Source organism: Carassius gibelio, chromosome B19, assembly GCF_023724105.1.
Source record: "Carassius gibelio isolate Cgi1373 ecotype wild population from Czech Republic chromosome B19, carGib1.2-hapl.c, whole genome shotgun sequence".
Taxonomy (NCBI): Eukaryota; Metazoa; Chordata; class Actinopteri; order Cypriniformes; family Cyprinidae; genus Carassius; species Carassius gibelio.
This window is the reverse complement of record NC_068414.1, coordinates 32,973,171-32,987,916: the sequence shown is the minus strand read 5'-3', so window position 1 is coordinate 32,987,916 and position 14,746 is coordinate 32,973,171. Positions and strand designations below refer to the sequence as shown.

The 14,746-nt window shown below is 36.4% G+C and overlaps 1 protein-coding gene across 1 annotated transcript in view; it reads right to left on the bottom strand.

The window, feature by feature from the left end:
* LOC127979732 (antigen peptide transporter 2-like) overlaps nucleotides 1–14,458 on the bottom strand; it is a 412,715-nt gene extending 398,257 nt beyond the window's left edge. The window contains exons 1-4 of the mRNA XM_052585348.1: nucleotides 14,288–14,458; nucleotides 5,305–5,565; nucleotides 2,546–2,824; nucleotides 1,326–1,388 (exon numbers count right to left, since the gene is read on the bottom strand). Of these exons, the coding sequence (XP_052441308.1) occupies nucleotides 1,326–1,388; nucleotides 2,546–2,824; nucleotides 5,305–5,565; nucleotides 14,288–14,339 (655 nt within the window). The 5' untranslated portion in view covers nucleotides 14,340–14,458. The remainder of the gene's footprint in view (nucleotides 1–1,325; nucleotides 1,389–2,545; nucleotides 2,825–5,304; nucleotides 5,566–14,287) is intronic.
* Nucleotides 14,459–14,746: the final 288 nt, after the last annotated feature.

The window sequence follows — 14,746 nt, the reverse complement described above, 5'->3', positions numbered from 1 at the left end:
TGACAGACTGTGAGTCAGAAGCACCAAACTGTCCTTGCAAAGTAGGAATTGCCCCACTTTATAGAAACAGATATTTTAGGCTACTCTCACAGTCCTCATCCTCCGTAAAATGTGCAGCACACATCTGAATATTTGGGTTGGACTGTTCAGGAATAGTGTTGTAAATACAACTTAACCACTGATTTCTAGTTGTGTCCTCTCTTGGAAGACCAAACAAAGTAGCTTCGCTTTCAAAATTAAACACACAGCGTCTATACGACATGACGGCGGCAGCAATATTACAGCGAGAATAAAAGTTACGTCTTCTTTCTTTGCATGAACATTTGGGCGACGTTATGCTAATCTTCCCACATTGTGACATAGATATGTGAGCTGTTTTAGGTAGGCATGGTTGACTTAACTTTTAAAAATAATATCTATTTGGGTTTGAGACTTTAGTCTTTGCAACTTTACAGATCTTCTTTATGCACCAAGAGCTTGTAACACTCCAAAGAAAAAGGAAAAATTTAAATTGCATCATATGACCCTTATAAATTCTTAATATTTTTCAATCTTTTGTTCTCTGGAAGTAAATCACACTGACTCTCTGGCCAGAAGTGAATCAAAGTTTCAAGGCATGTGATTGGCTGTTCATTACTGATGACACAGTTTTTATGTGCACATGCTTCATAAACTCAGGATAAAGCCTGGGTTGACAGAGAAAGTGGATGATCAGCATCATGGTATCAACAAAACCAGATTGGATTGGTTTGGTTTTGCTTTGTCAGCTTAAGTCTGAGTCTGTTCAGCCACAATCATGGTACAAGTCCCTTTACTGAAGAAAATCTCTCTGTGATTGTGATATATTATATACAGTACATTGCTATGTAGTGACAGCATGTTTTCAATGTGCAACCATATAAAAACAATACAGGCCTAAACATACTGCGTTTGTACTCTATTGTCTGTTCTGTGATTGTTTCCATTTTATTAAATTTTTCCATAAACTTCCTTGTTATTAAATCACTGTTCTTTAGGGTTTATTTGTGGTGAGTCGAGACCTAATACAGTTCACAATAATCTCAGGAAGGACTACATGTGTGGTTCACTCATTTAATTTCTCTTACCATTGTTAGTCCTGATCTCATTTGCGATCTTGGTTTTGCCCTGATGCTCCACCACACAGATGAACTTGTTGTTCTTCCACTCTTCAGGAGTAACTGTGATGGTGCTCGTCTTTTGAAAAGTCCCGTCCTCATTAGGAAGAAGTTCACCAAGATCCACATCCTCATCATGATCTTGTCCATTCTTCATCCAGGAGATTGTTACTTCTTTGGGGTAAAAACCTGTAGCATGACACACGACTGGAGATGAGGAAGACTTCTGCAGCAGAGACACCTGAGGAGAGACTGAAGAGAGAGAGAGCTTGAAATCAAGTGATCTTAAATTCACGTCATCTTAATCAAGGAATTCAGTTAACTGTATAATGTCAGGCAGAGGTTGAAGTGTAGGGGCTGCTCCGATCACGATCGGCCGATCGTTAATGCGCGTCTCGTCAGTAAAGCCGGTTCTCTAATCAGCAGTAAATTCCCTCAGGTGCGTGATTTCACATAGAGCAGCTGTTACTACACAGAGCTGTTGTTAACTGAGAAGATGCGCAAATCCACTTCATTTTCTGCGTTTATTTGTGCAGCTTGTCAGTTAACAACTGCTCTATGTGAAATCACACACACACCTGATGTCACCTACTAAATCACTCTGCAGGAGGAGCTGATGTCCTTTCTATGTAATCTTTATTTGAAGAGCTTCTTGTTATCCTAGCCGATCTAATTTAGCAAACAAACCCATTTTGATAGTCTTTAAAGCACAGTAATGTCCTCTAGTTCAGTCAGGACCCCGATAGTAAATACTACAGACTTTATTGCTATGGGTCTCTGCTGATGTGGATTTGTGCTCTTTAACATCAGGAAGATCAGATTCATCTTATCCGAGTATGTTACACAGATCTTTATCCAGGCTTTAGTCAAATCAAATCTGTGCTGCTGCTAGTCTTACTGCAGTCCAGAGAGAGACAGCTAACTTTGTCATCTAGTATATAAATACACAAGCAATCTTTTAACCTCGAGGGTAAAGTAATGATAGTTCATGACTTGCAGGGCTCTAATCAACAAACTAATGATCAGCTGATCAGTTATGGATGTGGTTGCAACAAACTCATTAATCTAAGAAAATATTTAGTAATAAGAGCCTAACCGTTATAACTGGACACTAAGCTTTAGCCACAAAAACACATCAGACCTGCATCAGTTTATACTTTTATATCCAGTTCATAAATTTAACAGGTTTAGATTAGATTCCTCCTGAACCTGTTTAATAATCCATTTACAAAATAGCCTTCATTATTCATTTCAACAAACAAAACACATGATCTGTTTAGCTTTAATCAAAACAATCTACTCTAAAAGATGGAATACATTTTAAAGTGAATTCTAGTGTAGAAGCCGGTTTAACAAAACCTGCATTGCTATATTTTCATATTTTCACTGCTCGATAGGTTCTGATGTACCTGTTTTCTTCAGGCTGCTCTTTCCATACTCCAGATACTTCTTCAACCAGTCGATGCACTCTGTTTTGAAGTAATTTTTGTCTCTCTCAAGAAGAGCTTTGTTCTTGTTCCAACTCTCTACAAAGGGGATTCCTTGCGGCACTGAAGAAATATATCTCATCTCCTTCAGATCCAGTGACACAAAGTCCTCTCCATCATATCCATCCTTTAGGAACCCATTTGTTTCTCCAGTCTGATCATCAAACTCACAGCCGTACATTTGCTGGTATGTGTGCACACCTGAAGAACAGAGACAATGAATACAGTCAGAATAAAACCATCAGAAACATGTTTGACTCAGAATCAAATAAATCTGACTGAACATATTTTCTTTTTTGACCTCCATTCTCTATTTATTTTTTAAATTATAATAATTTAGTGTGTGAATGTGTCATCATTAACTATAAATACAGTACAGATATTTCATAAATCATCCCTTATTCCTAATAAACATAGTCTTAGTCTTTAGAGTCTTAATTGTTGTCCAACTTCCCTGAAAACCCCTTTGGCCTATATAATCTAATATAAAGATTACATTCATCTTTAAAAAAAATAAATACAAAAATAAATAGTTATTTTATCACACTTTCCGATGTTTAACAAAATACTTGAAAAATTACACCCATCCGCAGTATCATCAGTTCATCGGTTCTAAAATTGGACATGTCCGAAAGAAACGGTTTTCGGTTCAGTGTACTGGTGATCCAAAAACCGATGCAACTGGTTCTTGACTTGAGAACGAGAATCGCTCCAGCAGTGGGCGTGTTCGTTCATTTTCTGGCATCTGGAGTAAATGAATTATTCTGGGATATAGGTTTATTCTGACTCAGAGGGAGTGTCAGTCATTAAGAAGGTTCACTAAGAAGAAGGCTTGTGTCTCTCAAATCAGTGAAGTTACTGACTGGTTAAAAACATGAATGTGGTTAAACTATGTAACATATTATATCTATGATGTGTTTGACAGTAGGTGTGTGTTGTGCTGATTTACCAACTTTTGCCAAAACTGAAACATACAATGTTTGAGTCATAAATATGAGTCAATTGTGAAAATGTCCCTATGTGAAATACAAACCCGATTCCCAAAAATTTGGGACACTGTACAAATTGTGAATAAAAATAGAATGCAATGATGTGGAAGTTTCAAATGTAAATATTTTATTCAGAATACAACATGGATGACATATCAAATGTTTAAACTGAGAAAATGTATAATTTTAAGGGAAAAATAAGTTGATTTAAAATTTCATGGCATCAACACATCTCAAAAAAGTTGGGACAAGGCCATGTTTACCACTGTGTGGCATCCCCTCTTCTTTTTATAACAGTCTGCAAACGTCTGGGGACTGAGGAGACAAGTTGCTCAAGTTTAGGAATAGGAATGTTGTCCCATTCTTGTCTCATACAGGCTTCTAGTTGCTCAGCTGTCTTAGGTTGTTTTCTATGGGTGAAAGATCTGGACTGCAGGCTGGCCATTTCAGTGCCCGGATCCTTCTTCTACGCAGCCATGATGTTGTAATTGATACAGTACGAGGTCTGGCATTGTCATGTTGGAAAATGTAAGGTCTTCCCTGAAAGAGACGACGTCTGGATGGGAGCATATGTTGTTCTAGAACTTGGATTAACTTTCAGCATTGATGGTGCCTTTCCAGATGTGTAAGCTGCCCATGCCACATGCACTCATGCATCTCCATACCATCAGAGATGCAGGCTTCTGAACTGAGCCCTGATAACAACTTGGGTTGTGCTTATCCTCTTTAGTCCGGATGACATGGTGTCTAAGTTTTCCTAAATGAGTCCATTTTAAATGAGGCTTGGCCCAGAGAAAACACCTGCGCTTCTGAATCATGTTTAGATATGGCTTCTTTTTTGACCTATAGAGTTTTTGCTGGCAATGGCGAATGGCACGGTGGATTGTGTTCACACACAATGTTTTCTGGAAGTATTCCTGAGCCCATGTTGTGATTTCCATTACAGTATCATTCCTGTATGTGATGCAGAGCAGTCTAAGGGTCTAAAGATCACGATCATCCAGTATGGTTTTCGGCCTTGACCCTTACACACACAGATTGTTCCAGATTCTCTGAATCTTTGGATGATATTATACACTGTAGATGATGATAACTTCAAACTCTTTGCAATTTTTCTCTGAGAAACTCCTTTCTGATATTGCTTCAATATTTTTCGCCGCAGCATTGGGGGAATTGGTGATCCTCTGCACATCTTGACTTCTGAGAGACACTGCCACTCTGAGAGGCTCTTTTTATACTCAGTCATGTTGCCAATTGACCTAATAAGTTGCAAATTGTCCTCAAGCTGTTCCTTATATGTACATTTAACTTTTCCTGCCTCTTATTGCTGCCTGTCCCAACTTTTTTGGAATGTGTAGCTCTCATTAAATAAAAAATTAGCCAATATTTGGAATGACATTTCAAAATGTCTCACTTTCAACATTTGATATGTTATATATATTCTATAGTGAATTGTAAATTATTTAATTTCCTTTTTTACTCACAGTTTGTAGTGTCCCAACTTTTGTTAACATTTCTGTCCTTAGTAAATAAAAGTGTTTATTTAGCAAACACATCTTTAATACTGATCAAATAAAATAAATGGTAAATGGTATTTAAATTGGTAGCCGTACTCCTAACACTATTATCATAGTACATAAAATAGTCAAAACTAGGACTTCATGTGTGGAAGTAGGTTTGTTACCAATTTACCTTCTGACTGGTTGAAGTGCTCCTTTGCGACCTGGATGTTGTTTTTGAAGCTCTGATGCTTGCCAATATCAATCTGAGTCTCTCTGGTCCAGTATTCTGCTTCCACATTCTGTCTGATCCACTCTGTCTTCGGCACAGCTTTCATTATCTTGCTGTCAAAGTAATAAAACTGCCCTTCATCAACCTGACCAACAATAGTGAGCTCTGGGAAGTCATTGATTCCAGATACAGCAGTGTAGAAGTATCTCAGAGAGTGTGTTCCTGAAGAGAGACACAAACAGAGACGTTCAGTCATCATCTCCACATAAAACCTGTTCCAAATTTCACACTTTTAGTTACCATCAACACTGAAATTAACAATTAGGCTATATTAAAATAATTTATGCCATAAAAGGTCAAAACAATTACCTATATTGCAATCTTTAAATTGACTGACAAAAAAAAGAAAAATTATACCCTGATATACAAAAGGATTGTAGCTTTAGTTGTTTACTAATTAGATTCATATTCCAAATCTTCTTAAGTTGCCTTAATTTACATTTGAGACCATAGTTTTCTGAGTTATTGTACTTAAAATATAACAAGATGTGCTTTATTTTTCTATTAAAACAATATTTACTCAGAATCTTATAGGAGTCTTATTGGTCAAGTTTGCTAAAACACAGAAGTCATTTTGATTCTAGTTACCTTCAAAATATAACACAAGACGATACAAATGCTTCTATCTAGACACAGTAAACTATAGATATGTTATTTACAGAAATTATTTCAAAATGAAATGTAAGAAGAACAAATCTATTATTGAATATATTACTTGAAATCTGTCCAACAATAGAACAAAGAAAGTAAAATTATACAATAATGATTTGTATTTGATTAATCTATTTAACAGGAATGTATTATTATTTATTAGTGCAACAGATTCAGTCATGTGAAAGGAATGAAATGCAATAAGTTTCTGGTATTTTATGATGGCAAATTAGTGTGAAATATGAAGTAAAAAAGGTGTTTATCCTGCTGTCAATTTTGCTTACTACACATAAACTTTCTCTCTCACACACAGGATCATATATTTCAATGTTTGAAGGGATTGATGTGTCTGTTGTCCCGGGGTTGTTTCCTTTATCTCTTCCAGTTCTAGCTTTTACTAGTTTGAATGATGACTGAACCCTTGTATAACAGGCACTTGTGCTTATTGACATCTTATGCTAAATCGCTCGTTGTTTTCCTCAACTGTAAGCAGTGGCGTAGACACAAATTGGTTGGTGGGTGGGTCACTAAAAGAATCAGTGGGCCTGAATAATTCACCTCACCCAGCTCAATAATAAAAATAGCCTAATCATAATTATAACAATGTATTTGTATTCATTTTAGTAGGACTCTTTATTGGTGAGGACACCACATCCTGGTCAGGTTTGAATATGGATTTAAAGTTCTTTTCTATGTGAGACAATAGTATGGACTATTTCTGATTGTTCCTGGTTAGGAAGAGTCTGGAGTTTGTGAGCTGTGGAGTGTTTTCATTACAAGAGGTTGGATTATTAATTTGCTATCGGCCAGCTTCAGCTATGGACAGTGTTTGGACAATGGTGTACAACAGATAAGACTTTCAAACAGATCAACTTTCACATGACGAAATCCTACACGTTGCTTTTTGTTGTTGTTTTTTTTTTTTGTAGTTTTGTGTATTTACATTTTTTGCTATATCTAGCTGTATTAACCTGAATTGAATGTTTTCTATTTTCTATTTAATAAATTCATGGATTTGAAATCCCTTTGACTACTGTACATATTTGACAATATAGATATTAGTTATGTGGTGACTGCATCCATTTCGGATGAATAATAACTGTTATTCCAACAAGGACTTAAGCTATAGTAGCTGAAAAGTATTTAAAATTATACAGATGTATTGTTATAGATCAGGGGTGCATTCTGTTCCTGGAGCTCTACCTTCCTACAGAGTTCAATTCCAGCCCTGATTAAACAAACCTGTCTGAAATTATCAAGTGCTCCTTCAGATCCTAATTAGTTGGTTCAGTTGTGTTTGATCTGGACCAGGGTGGGCACCCCTGTTGTAGAGTAATACTGTGGGCTAAGTGAGGGATGCAGTGCAGGGCCAGTACTAAGGGGCCAACGTTTTGCCAACGAGCAAAATCTCAGAGGCCCTACACTGACAGCCCGCTGGGGGACCTTAGGCTGGCCCTAAGTGGGCCCATAAAGATTAAGTTCAGATTAATGGCCTTTGGTTCAGCATGCATGCAAAATGTAACCTTAATAGATGAATTAAAGTTCCATAATTTATCTTAACTGTAACACTTAATTTATGACTGAACAATGGATTGTTGTATACAGCATCAACTAAGGCCATCCTTAAAAATATTCTTGTTTGCCGTAACCCGACCGAACCTGTCAATTTAGGACAGACTCAATTTATTTTATTTTTTTGCTTTTAGTCCGACCGACTTACCGGTTGTACATTTGCGTTAAGACTTAAGACCAACCAATTTTCTTTTTTTTATGCTTCAAACAACTAATACAAAAGCAATAAAATAGTATTAATTATATTTTAGTAAGTACTGTAAAATTAATTATATATAAATTGCCTAGGCCTGCATACAAACGAAGGTTAAGCTCATTCTATAAAAAAAAAAAAAAATCTGTGAAACTCTGTGACGTCACACTATAGCCTGTGCATTTGCTTCGTCTCATACCTTCATTCACTGTCAGAGTCAACGGTTCGCGCTTGGTAATGATGGCTGCGGCTGCAGTAAACAAAATGTTCGCGGTCACTGTTCAAAGTCATATGTGTTCAGGGACCATAATACATCTAAAAAATTCATTAAAATAGCTTGACACTGCTTTAACTTGGCACGAATTTCTGGAAAAACTGTGCCCAGATCTTTTCCCATCCCTTATCCCTTCTCCAGTCTAGTCTAAAACCATGACCGTGTCGACTCTCACTTTATGTAGTAGTGGATGCAAGTAAAACAGTATAACAGTACCTCATTTTTTTTCTTCTCACCTGAAATTCATGCAATTAACATGTTTTTGACAAAGATTTCAATTTGTTTGTGGTCTATATAGCCTGCATCAAAATGAGGTTTGCAATTATGCGCCCAAAGGCACGGGTTGAAGACCCAGTCAGTGACGTCACGATATGCTAATTTGTTTAAATTCATACCTACGTAATCACCATCACCAAAATTTTACTTTTTTTTTTACACTGAAACTTGAAAAAAAAATATATATACCTACCTGCCGACCCTTTTTTTTTTCTTTTTTTTTACTGTTACTGCAAACCAAAATATTTTTAAGGATGGCCTAATAGAATAGCTTTGTCACTGCACAAGTACAATAAGATTTAGTTTGAAATAGGGCTGTCGCGATAGACGATAAATAAATTAATCGCACAATAAAAAAAAATAGCTAGATAATATTTTCGGCTGCGATTATTTTTTCTATTTTTATTTAAATAATGTAGCATGTCATGATGTGATGTGGGGTTGGTCTGGAGTGCAGCCTGTGGACAGCCCGCGGTAGAAAACACCCTCTCCGATGGCACAGATGACCCGGGAATAAAGAGATAATGTCTAGCTAGAGTGACCAGCTTTGGGAAGCGCCTTTCATTTGCTTGTGGATGTTTGCGTCACAAGCGATACTTGCACAACTATTGCACTTCATTTTAATACCGCGTAACATATTTTGCAAGTAACTTCATTGCCCTTTCTGTTGAAATTGGCCTACTTTTCGCTCACTTCATTTGCCTTGCTCAGCTAAATGTCTGTAGGCGTGTGTTTGCTTGTGTCAACGCGCCCAGTTAACACACACACATGCGCGTCATTTTCTCCATTCCAAAGCGCTCGTGCAGTTGCGCTCTTGAGGCGTCTGTCGTTGCTAAGCATCCATCAGCTGCGATATCCGTTACAACAAGGAAATTTCAGTAATGGATTTCCACCACCGAAAAACCCTTGCTGTAACTCTGCTACAAGATTTATTTACGAATAAAAGTAAAATAAAACTCTGCAGTGTTTTGGTGCACCCCGTTTTTCAAAAACAATGGGTATTTTCACCCCGAAGGAAGCTGATTGAGTTGGTTCTTGTCACATGACCTGGTGTGCTTGTGTCATTCTGAACAGCTGAGATGTTTTTAACTAGATGTGGTGCGGACGAGCCTGGAAAAACAAGCATGCCGCTTCCTTTATGAGCAGGCATATCGCATTTGAAGTAACGAACTTGAGCACAAAAAAAGACATGATATGTGAACGGCCCTTTCATTGAGCTCCTTCATAGGTCAAAATGTTTACTTTCGGTTAATGGTTAAATGGTCAATATGAACATCCCTAACTGGCATAAACACATAATATAAAATACAAAATTAATTCATTTTAAGCCACACAAAGTTAACATGTTGATATTTCTTGCTCTGAAACTGCCATAAAAAAATAAAAGTTTATTGATCTTTGAAAAGGTGTACCTGCGTTTTTATGCCATTTATCATTATATTACTTGAAACTGGTCTTAAAACGACGATATTATTGTTTATCGCGATCATTTATTGGACAATTTATCGTTGAGCAAAATTTGTTATGGTGACAGGCCTAGTTTGAAACTTCCAAATTGATTTTATAAGAAAGCTTAAAATTACAAAAGTTTTAGAATCCTGATATAAAAATGAGCATTTATAAAAAGTTTGCAAAAGTATTAAAATAGTGCAAATATGGAATGCATTAGTCCATATATGCTTGAGGTTAAACTGTAGCGGGCTACTGTTTAGTTACAGCAGCTATCACTGTGTTGTTATGAATTCACTTGTGCCAGACAGTTTTTGAGGCAGAGACAGATTGACTGGGGGCAGTCTAGGGAAATAGCTATGTCTCAGTTTAGAGGCACGGGCCTTAAAGGGGGGGTGAAATGCTCGTTTTCACTCAATATCCTGTTAATCTTAAGTACCTACAGAGTAGTACTGCATCCTTCATAACTCCAAAAAGTCTTTAGTTTTATTATATTCATAAGAGAAAGATATGATTAGATTCCCGGAAAAACACGAGCGCCTAGAGGCGTGACGTGTGGGCGGAGCTAAAGAATCACGAGCGCCAGTAGGCTTTTGCGTTGAGAGCGTTTGGAAGCTGTGACATTACCCAGAGCCGTTGAAAAACATATTTAACGGCTCTGACATTGCCTTGAGGAAAAAACCATCATCCAAAATAAACCATGGCTAACAGTCAGATTCAGCCATTTATTTATGATCCAGAATCAGATCCCGAGGCTGAAACTGAACGAGAGCAGCAGCAGCAACGACTCGCTCCGAGCGGGGCTCGAACCCGGGTCTCCGGCATGGGAGGGGACGCACTAACAAGGAGGCAGGGATATTTTAAGCAGTTTTACTCACCGCCTGCGGTTCCAACACACAATCGTGACCCTTTTTCGTTGGGATTGCATCATCCTTAAGAAATAAACGATACGCAAATCCGTCGTCAAACTGGCCCTTGTTTGTAAAACAAGCATCTTCGAAATGCAGGGAACAAACACAAACACTTGCACAACTCCGTTGATGCTCTGTAAAAATAAACTCCGTCCACTGGTCCCTGGCTGTTTTTTCTTTGGTAATCTGTGCAGGGTTGTCTTGCCCTGGCAACCAAAAACACTCCTCCTTTTGTGACATTTCGCGACGCTCTCGCTCTGATCAGTGAATGTCTCTGCTCTCAGTGCTCTCCTCTACAGGACACGCGCTCTTCCGGGAGAAGTGCGTCAGGACCCATATAAGGAAATTCCGCTCCATCTAACGTCACACAGAGCCATACTCGAAAAAAAACTTTCCGAAACTTGTGACAAACCGGAAGGAGTATTTTTGGAACAGAAATACTCCTTCAAACATACAACTTAATTTTTGAAACTTTGTCCATGTTTAGCATGGGAATCCAACTCTTTAACAGTGTAAAAAACTCAGTATGCATGAAATAGCATTTCACCCCCCCTTTAAACTTCTGGAATAAAGAGTTTTAAAGGGTTAGTGATGGAGAAATTGCAGGACAATGGGCATCAGTGTTTAAGGTTGGTAAACACTTGTACACTGAAGCATATAATACTACCTGCTAAGTACTGACATTGGCATGTGTTATTCAGATGTTGTTCTACAACAGGGGTGCCCACCCTGGTCCTGATCAAGTTGTGCAGAATTGAAACAAAAAACCTCAAAGACAGTGCCAGAAGGATGCTGGACAGGTAAAGTCTACAAAGCATGCAACATTAATTAAACATTGTGGTGTCAATACTCAATAAGTCTTTCATGTGGACACAACAGCAAAAAAATTCCTTTACTGGTCATTTTGAAATGTCAATCTTTGTCCACAATTGTTAACCACCTCAATCTGTATTATATCTAAGGTAGAGGTTGTCCGATTTATCGGTTTTGCCAATTAATCGGCACCGATAGTTGATTGCTGAAACAAAATCCATGCCGATAGTTTTCCGCGTTCCGTCCGTTGCTGGAGCAGCTGAGAAGGCTCTGTTTTCATTATACAGTGTGAGAGCGGCCTCTAGTGGAATAGAATCCAGAAAAATTAAATAACGGAATTTGGAAATGAATACAATGGAATTTAGGAAAAAATGTAACTGATTTCATAGGGCCCTATTAGAGTGTGGTAATTTCAACATTTACTATTACTATTACTTTTATTGTTATTATTACTTTTATTACTACTTCTACTTTTAGTATTGGTCAGACCTGTTTTTTTTTCGTAAATAAAGCACTATTTTTGTATTTTTTTCAGTATCCATTTTAAAAACTATCAGTTAATTAATAGGTATCGGCATGTGTGGTACAACCTAGTTATCGGTATCAGCAAAATCCAGTATCGGTCGACCTCTAATTTTAGGATTATAAAATATTCCCTCATGTCCAAATTCAACATGTAGTGGGCTGGTCCACTGCAGAAAGAGGCATTTGAAAAGACTGCACTCTTCTCTGTCATTAGAGGTGTTTGTATAAAACACGTAACATTTACCAGAGAGATTATCTCTTTTTTTACACACTGAATGGTGATACACTATATTTATCTTGTTTTTGTTTTTAGTGTGCATCCAAGCAAAAGAGACTCCCTGTCATAATCAGTGGAATTAAATTAAAAAATTGTCAAAAAGGTTTCTCATGCATTTTTTTTTCTTATACTGTATATAGGATGCTGCGATGACCAGCTTTCTGGCAGCAACAGAGTTGGACTTAAGTTGGGGAGCGTTTTAAACAAGAAATAGCCAATAAATATTAATTTTGTTTCACAGTTGGTAGTTTTGTTTTATTGTACTTTGTCATTTATCCATAATGTTTTAATGTTAAGTGTGATAACATGCTCTTGATTCATATTAGATTTTTTAATATCTTAAGATTTGTAAAATATTTCGTCATTCTTTTTAAATTTTTATTATCTTAAGTTGTTAATTAAAATTGATACATGTTTTTATTATAATCTTTATTTAATTGCATTGTATTTATAATATTTTATATTTATATTAATTATTTATATTTTTATCATTTTGTATTATCTTAAGTTGTTACACTGTTTATATTTTATTAAAAAAGCTTTGTTTGGATGGATGGAGTATGTTCTTGGGCTATGGTTAAATTTTCACTGACAGCCCAAATTCAGCCTTGTTTTATTTATCCTAGATGTCTGGGCTGTGTTTGGATGGATAATAGACGTCTTCTAAACGCAAAAATGCTTGCTGGGAATGTAAAGAGAGAGTTTTCTTATGTCTTTGATCATTTGAAAAATATTAATTAGACTATATATACAGCCAAGATTCGTATTGTTTCCCTTACAGTAAATGCGTACATTGCAAAGACCGGAAGTATCGGCGCCATCTCGTGCACCTAGCCAAAAAGCCTATATTAAATGCATAATAGTCAAATATATCTTTATAAACGTGTAATAGGATACAAAAAAATTTGAATTCAATTTTTGAAATGACTTTTGGAAGACTATATTTTAATTAGAACAATATTTAGACAAACTAATAACAGAATAAACAGAAGTTTTTTTAATCAAGTTTCCTGAAACTATTTCTGATTCTATATCTGAACCTACGATCTGAACTCATAGATACATAATTTCAAGATCTAAATAACTGATCGAATAGCTATAGGCCTAATTTAAAAACTTCAAATGAAGAAAGCAAAAATAATGTGGTGGAGTTTAGGCTACACATTTAATGCGTCATTTTCGATTCGTCTATTTCACAAAAAGAACTAACGTTATTTCGGTTGCAAAAATAAGCTTACTTTGTGATCTGATGTTGGCTATAAAGGCTGCAGTGAAAATCTAAAAGAAATTCAAGAACGGTGGATCTAAACGGTTTAAAATTTGCTATTTGTATTTGTTCTTCTGTTATTGGACTCAAACACTTTGAAACAATCATTCTACAGTTTAACCAATAGTGAGTTTAGCAACATATTCGTCATCGGTCTCCGGGTAGAAAAGCCTTACACAGGTTAAAAATGAAACTGATCTGCATCTCACACGACACACTAGCATGCGGAAGAGTAACACTGAAACACAACAGACAAACAAACAATACTTTTTTGTTAAATTAAACCATACAACTAAATAAATACGTATTTTTTGTTTGTTTAGGTTTGGTTAGACCTCACGAGAAATGATATAGCTATTTTTTTAATGGGCTAAAGAAAAAAATATGTCTTCAAATGATCTAAATAATAACGAAAAGGCTCGGTTCAACGTGTGTAAATCATTAGCTAAATATTTTAAGAATAAAGAATATAAAAATGTGTATCATGCGTCAAAATAAATATTTCTGAGAAAAGTGTCAATAACACGACATTTGACTGGCTGTGGGCTTTACATATAACGTTATTTGTCGGATTTAAAGTAAAATAATATCAATATCATACAGTGGCACAACATATTTTTAAAGAAAGCTTGGATTACATTGGCACTACTGTAAAATTAAGTCTAACGTAACTCACCAGCACAGACGAGATGAACTCCGACAAACAGAAGCAGTACAACGAGCTGCATGCTTACATTTTCTTCAGAAGGAGCTCTTTTTAGATTTAAAATAATATTCCAAGCTAGAAATGACTTGAAATGTTCAAATTAATTCCAAACGTGGCTCTCAGTTGTTGTCTTTGAACTAAAATGTCTCTCCGCATTTCCAGCCAGTACAGATTCTGGACGAGCAGCGTCACAAGTTACTAGGCGGAAATACCTTCAGTGTGCTGATCATTGAAGGGAACAAAATAGCCTAGCCTACGCCTGCTATGTTCTGCCATTTTTCCCAAATAAGAAGAAAGCTAAATAAAGGAACTCCATATTGTCAAGCAACTTTTACTACAACGTAAAAAAAGATTTTTCATAGTTGTAAAGTTGTTTAACTAGCCTATAAAATACTTTTACAAAAAAATCTAATTAAAATTTTCAAACAA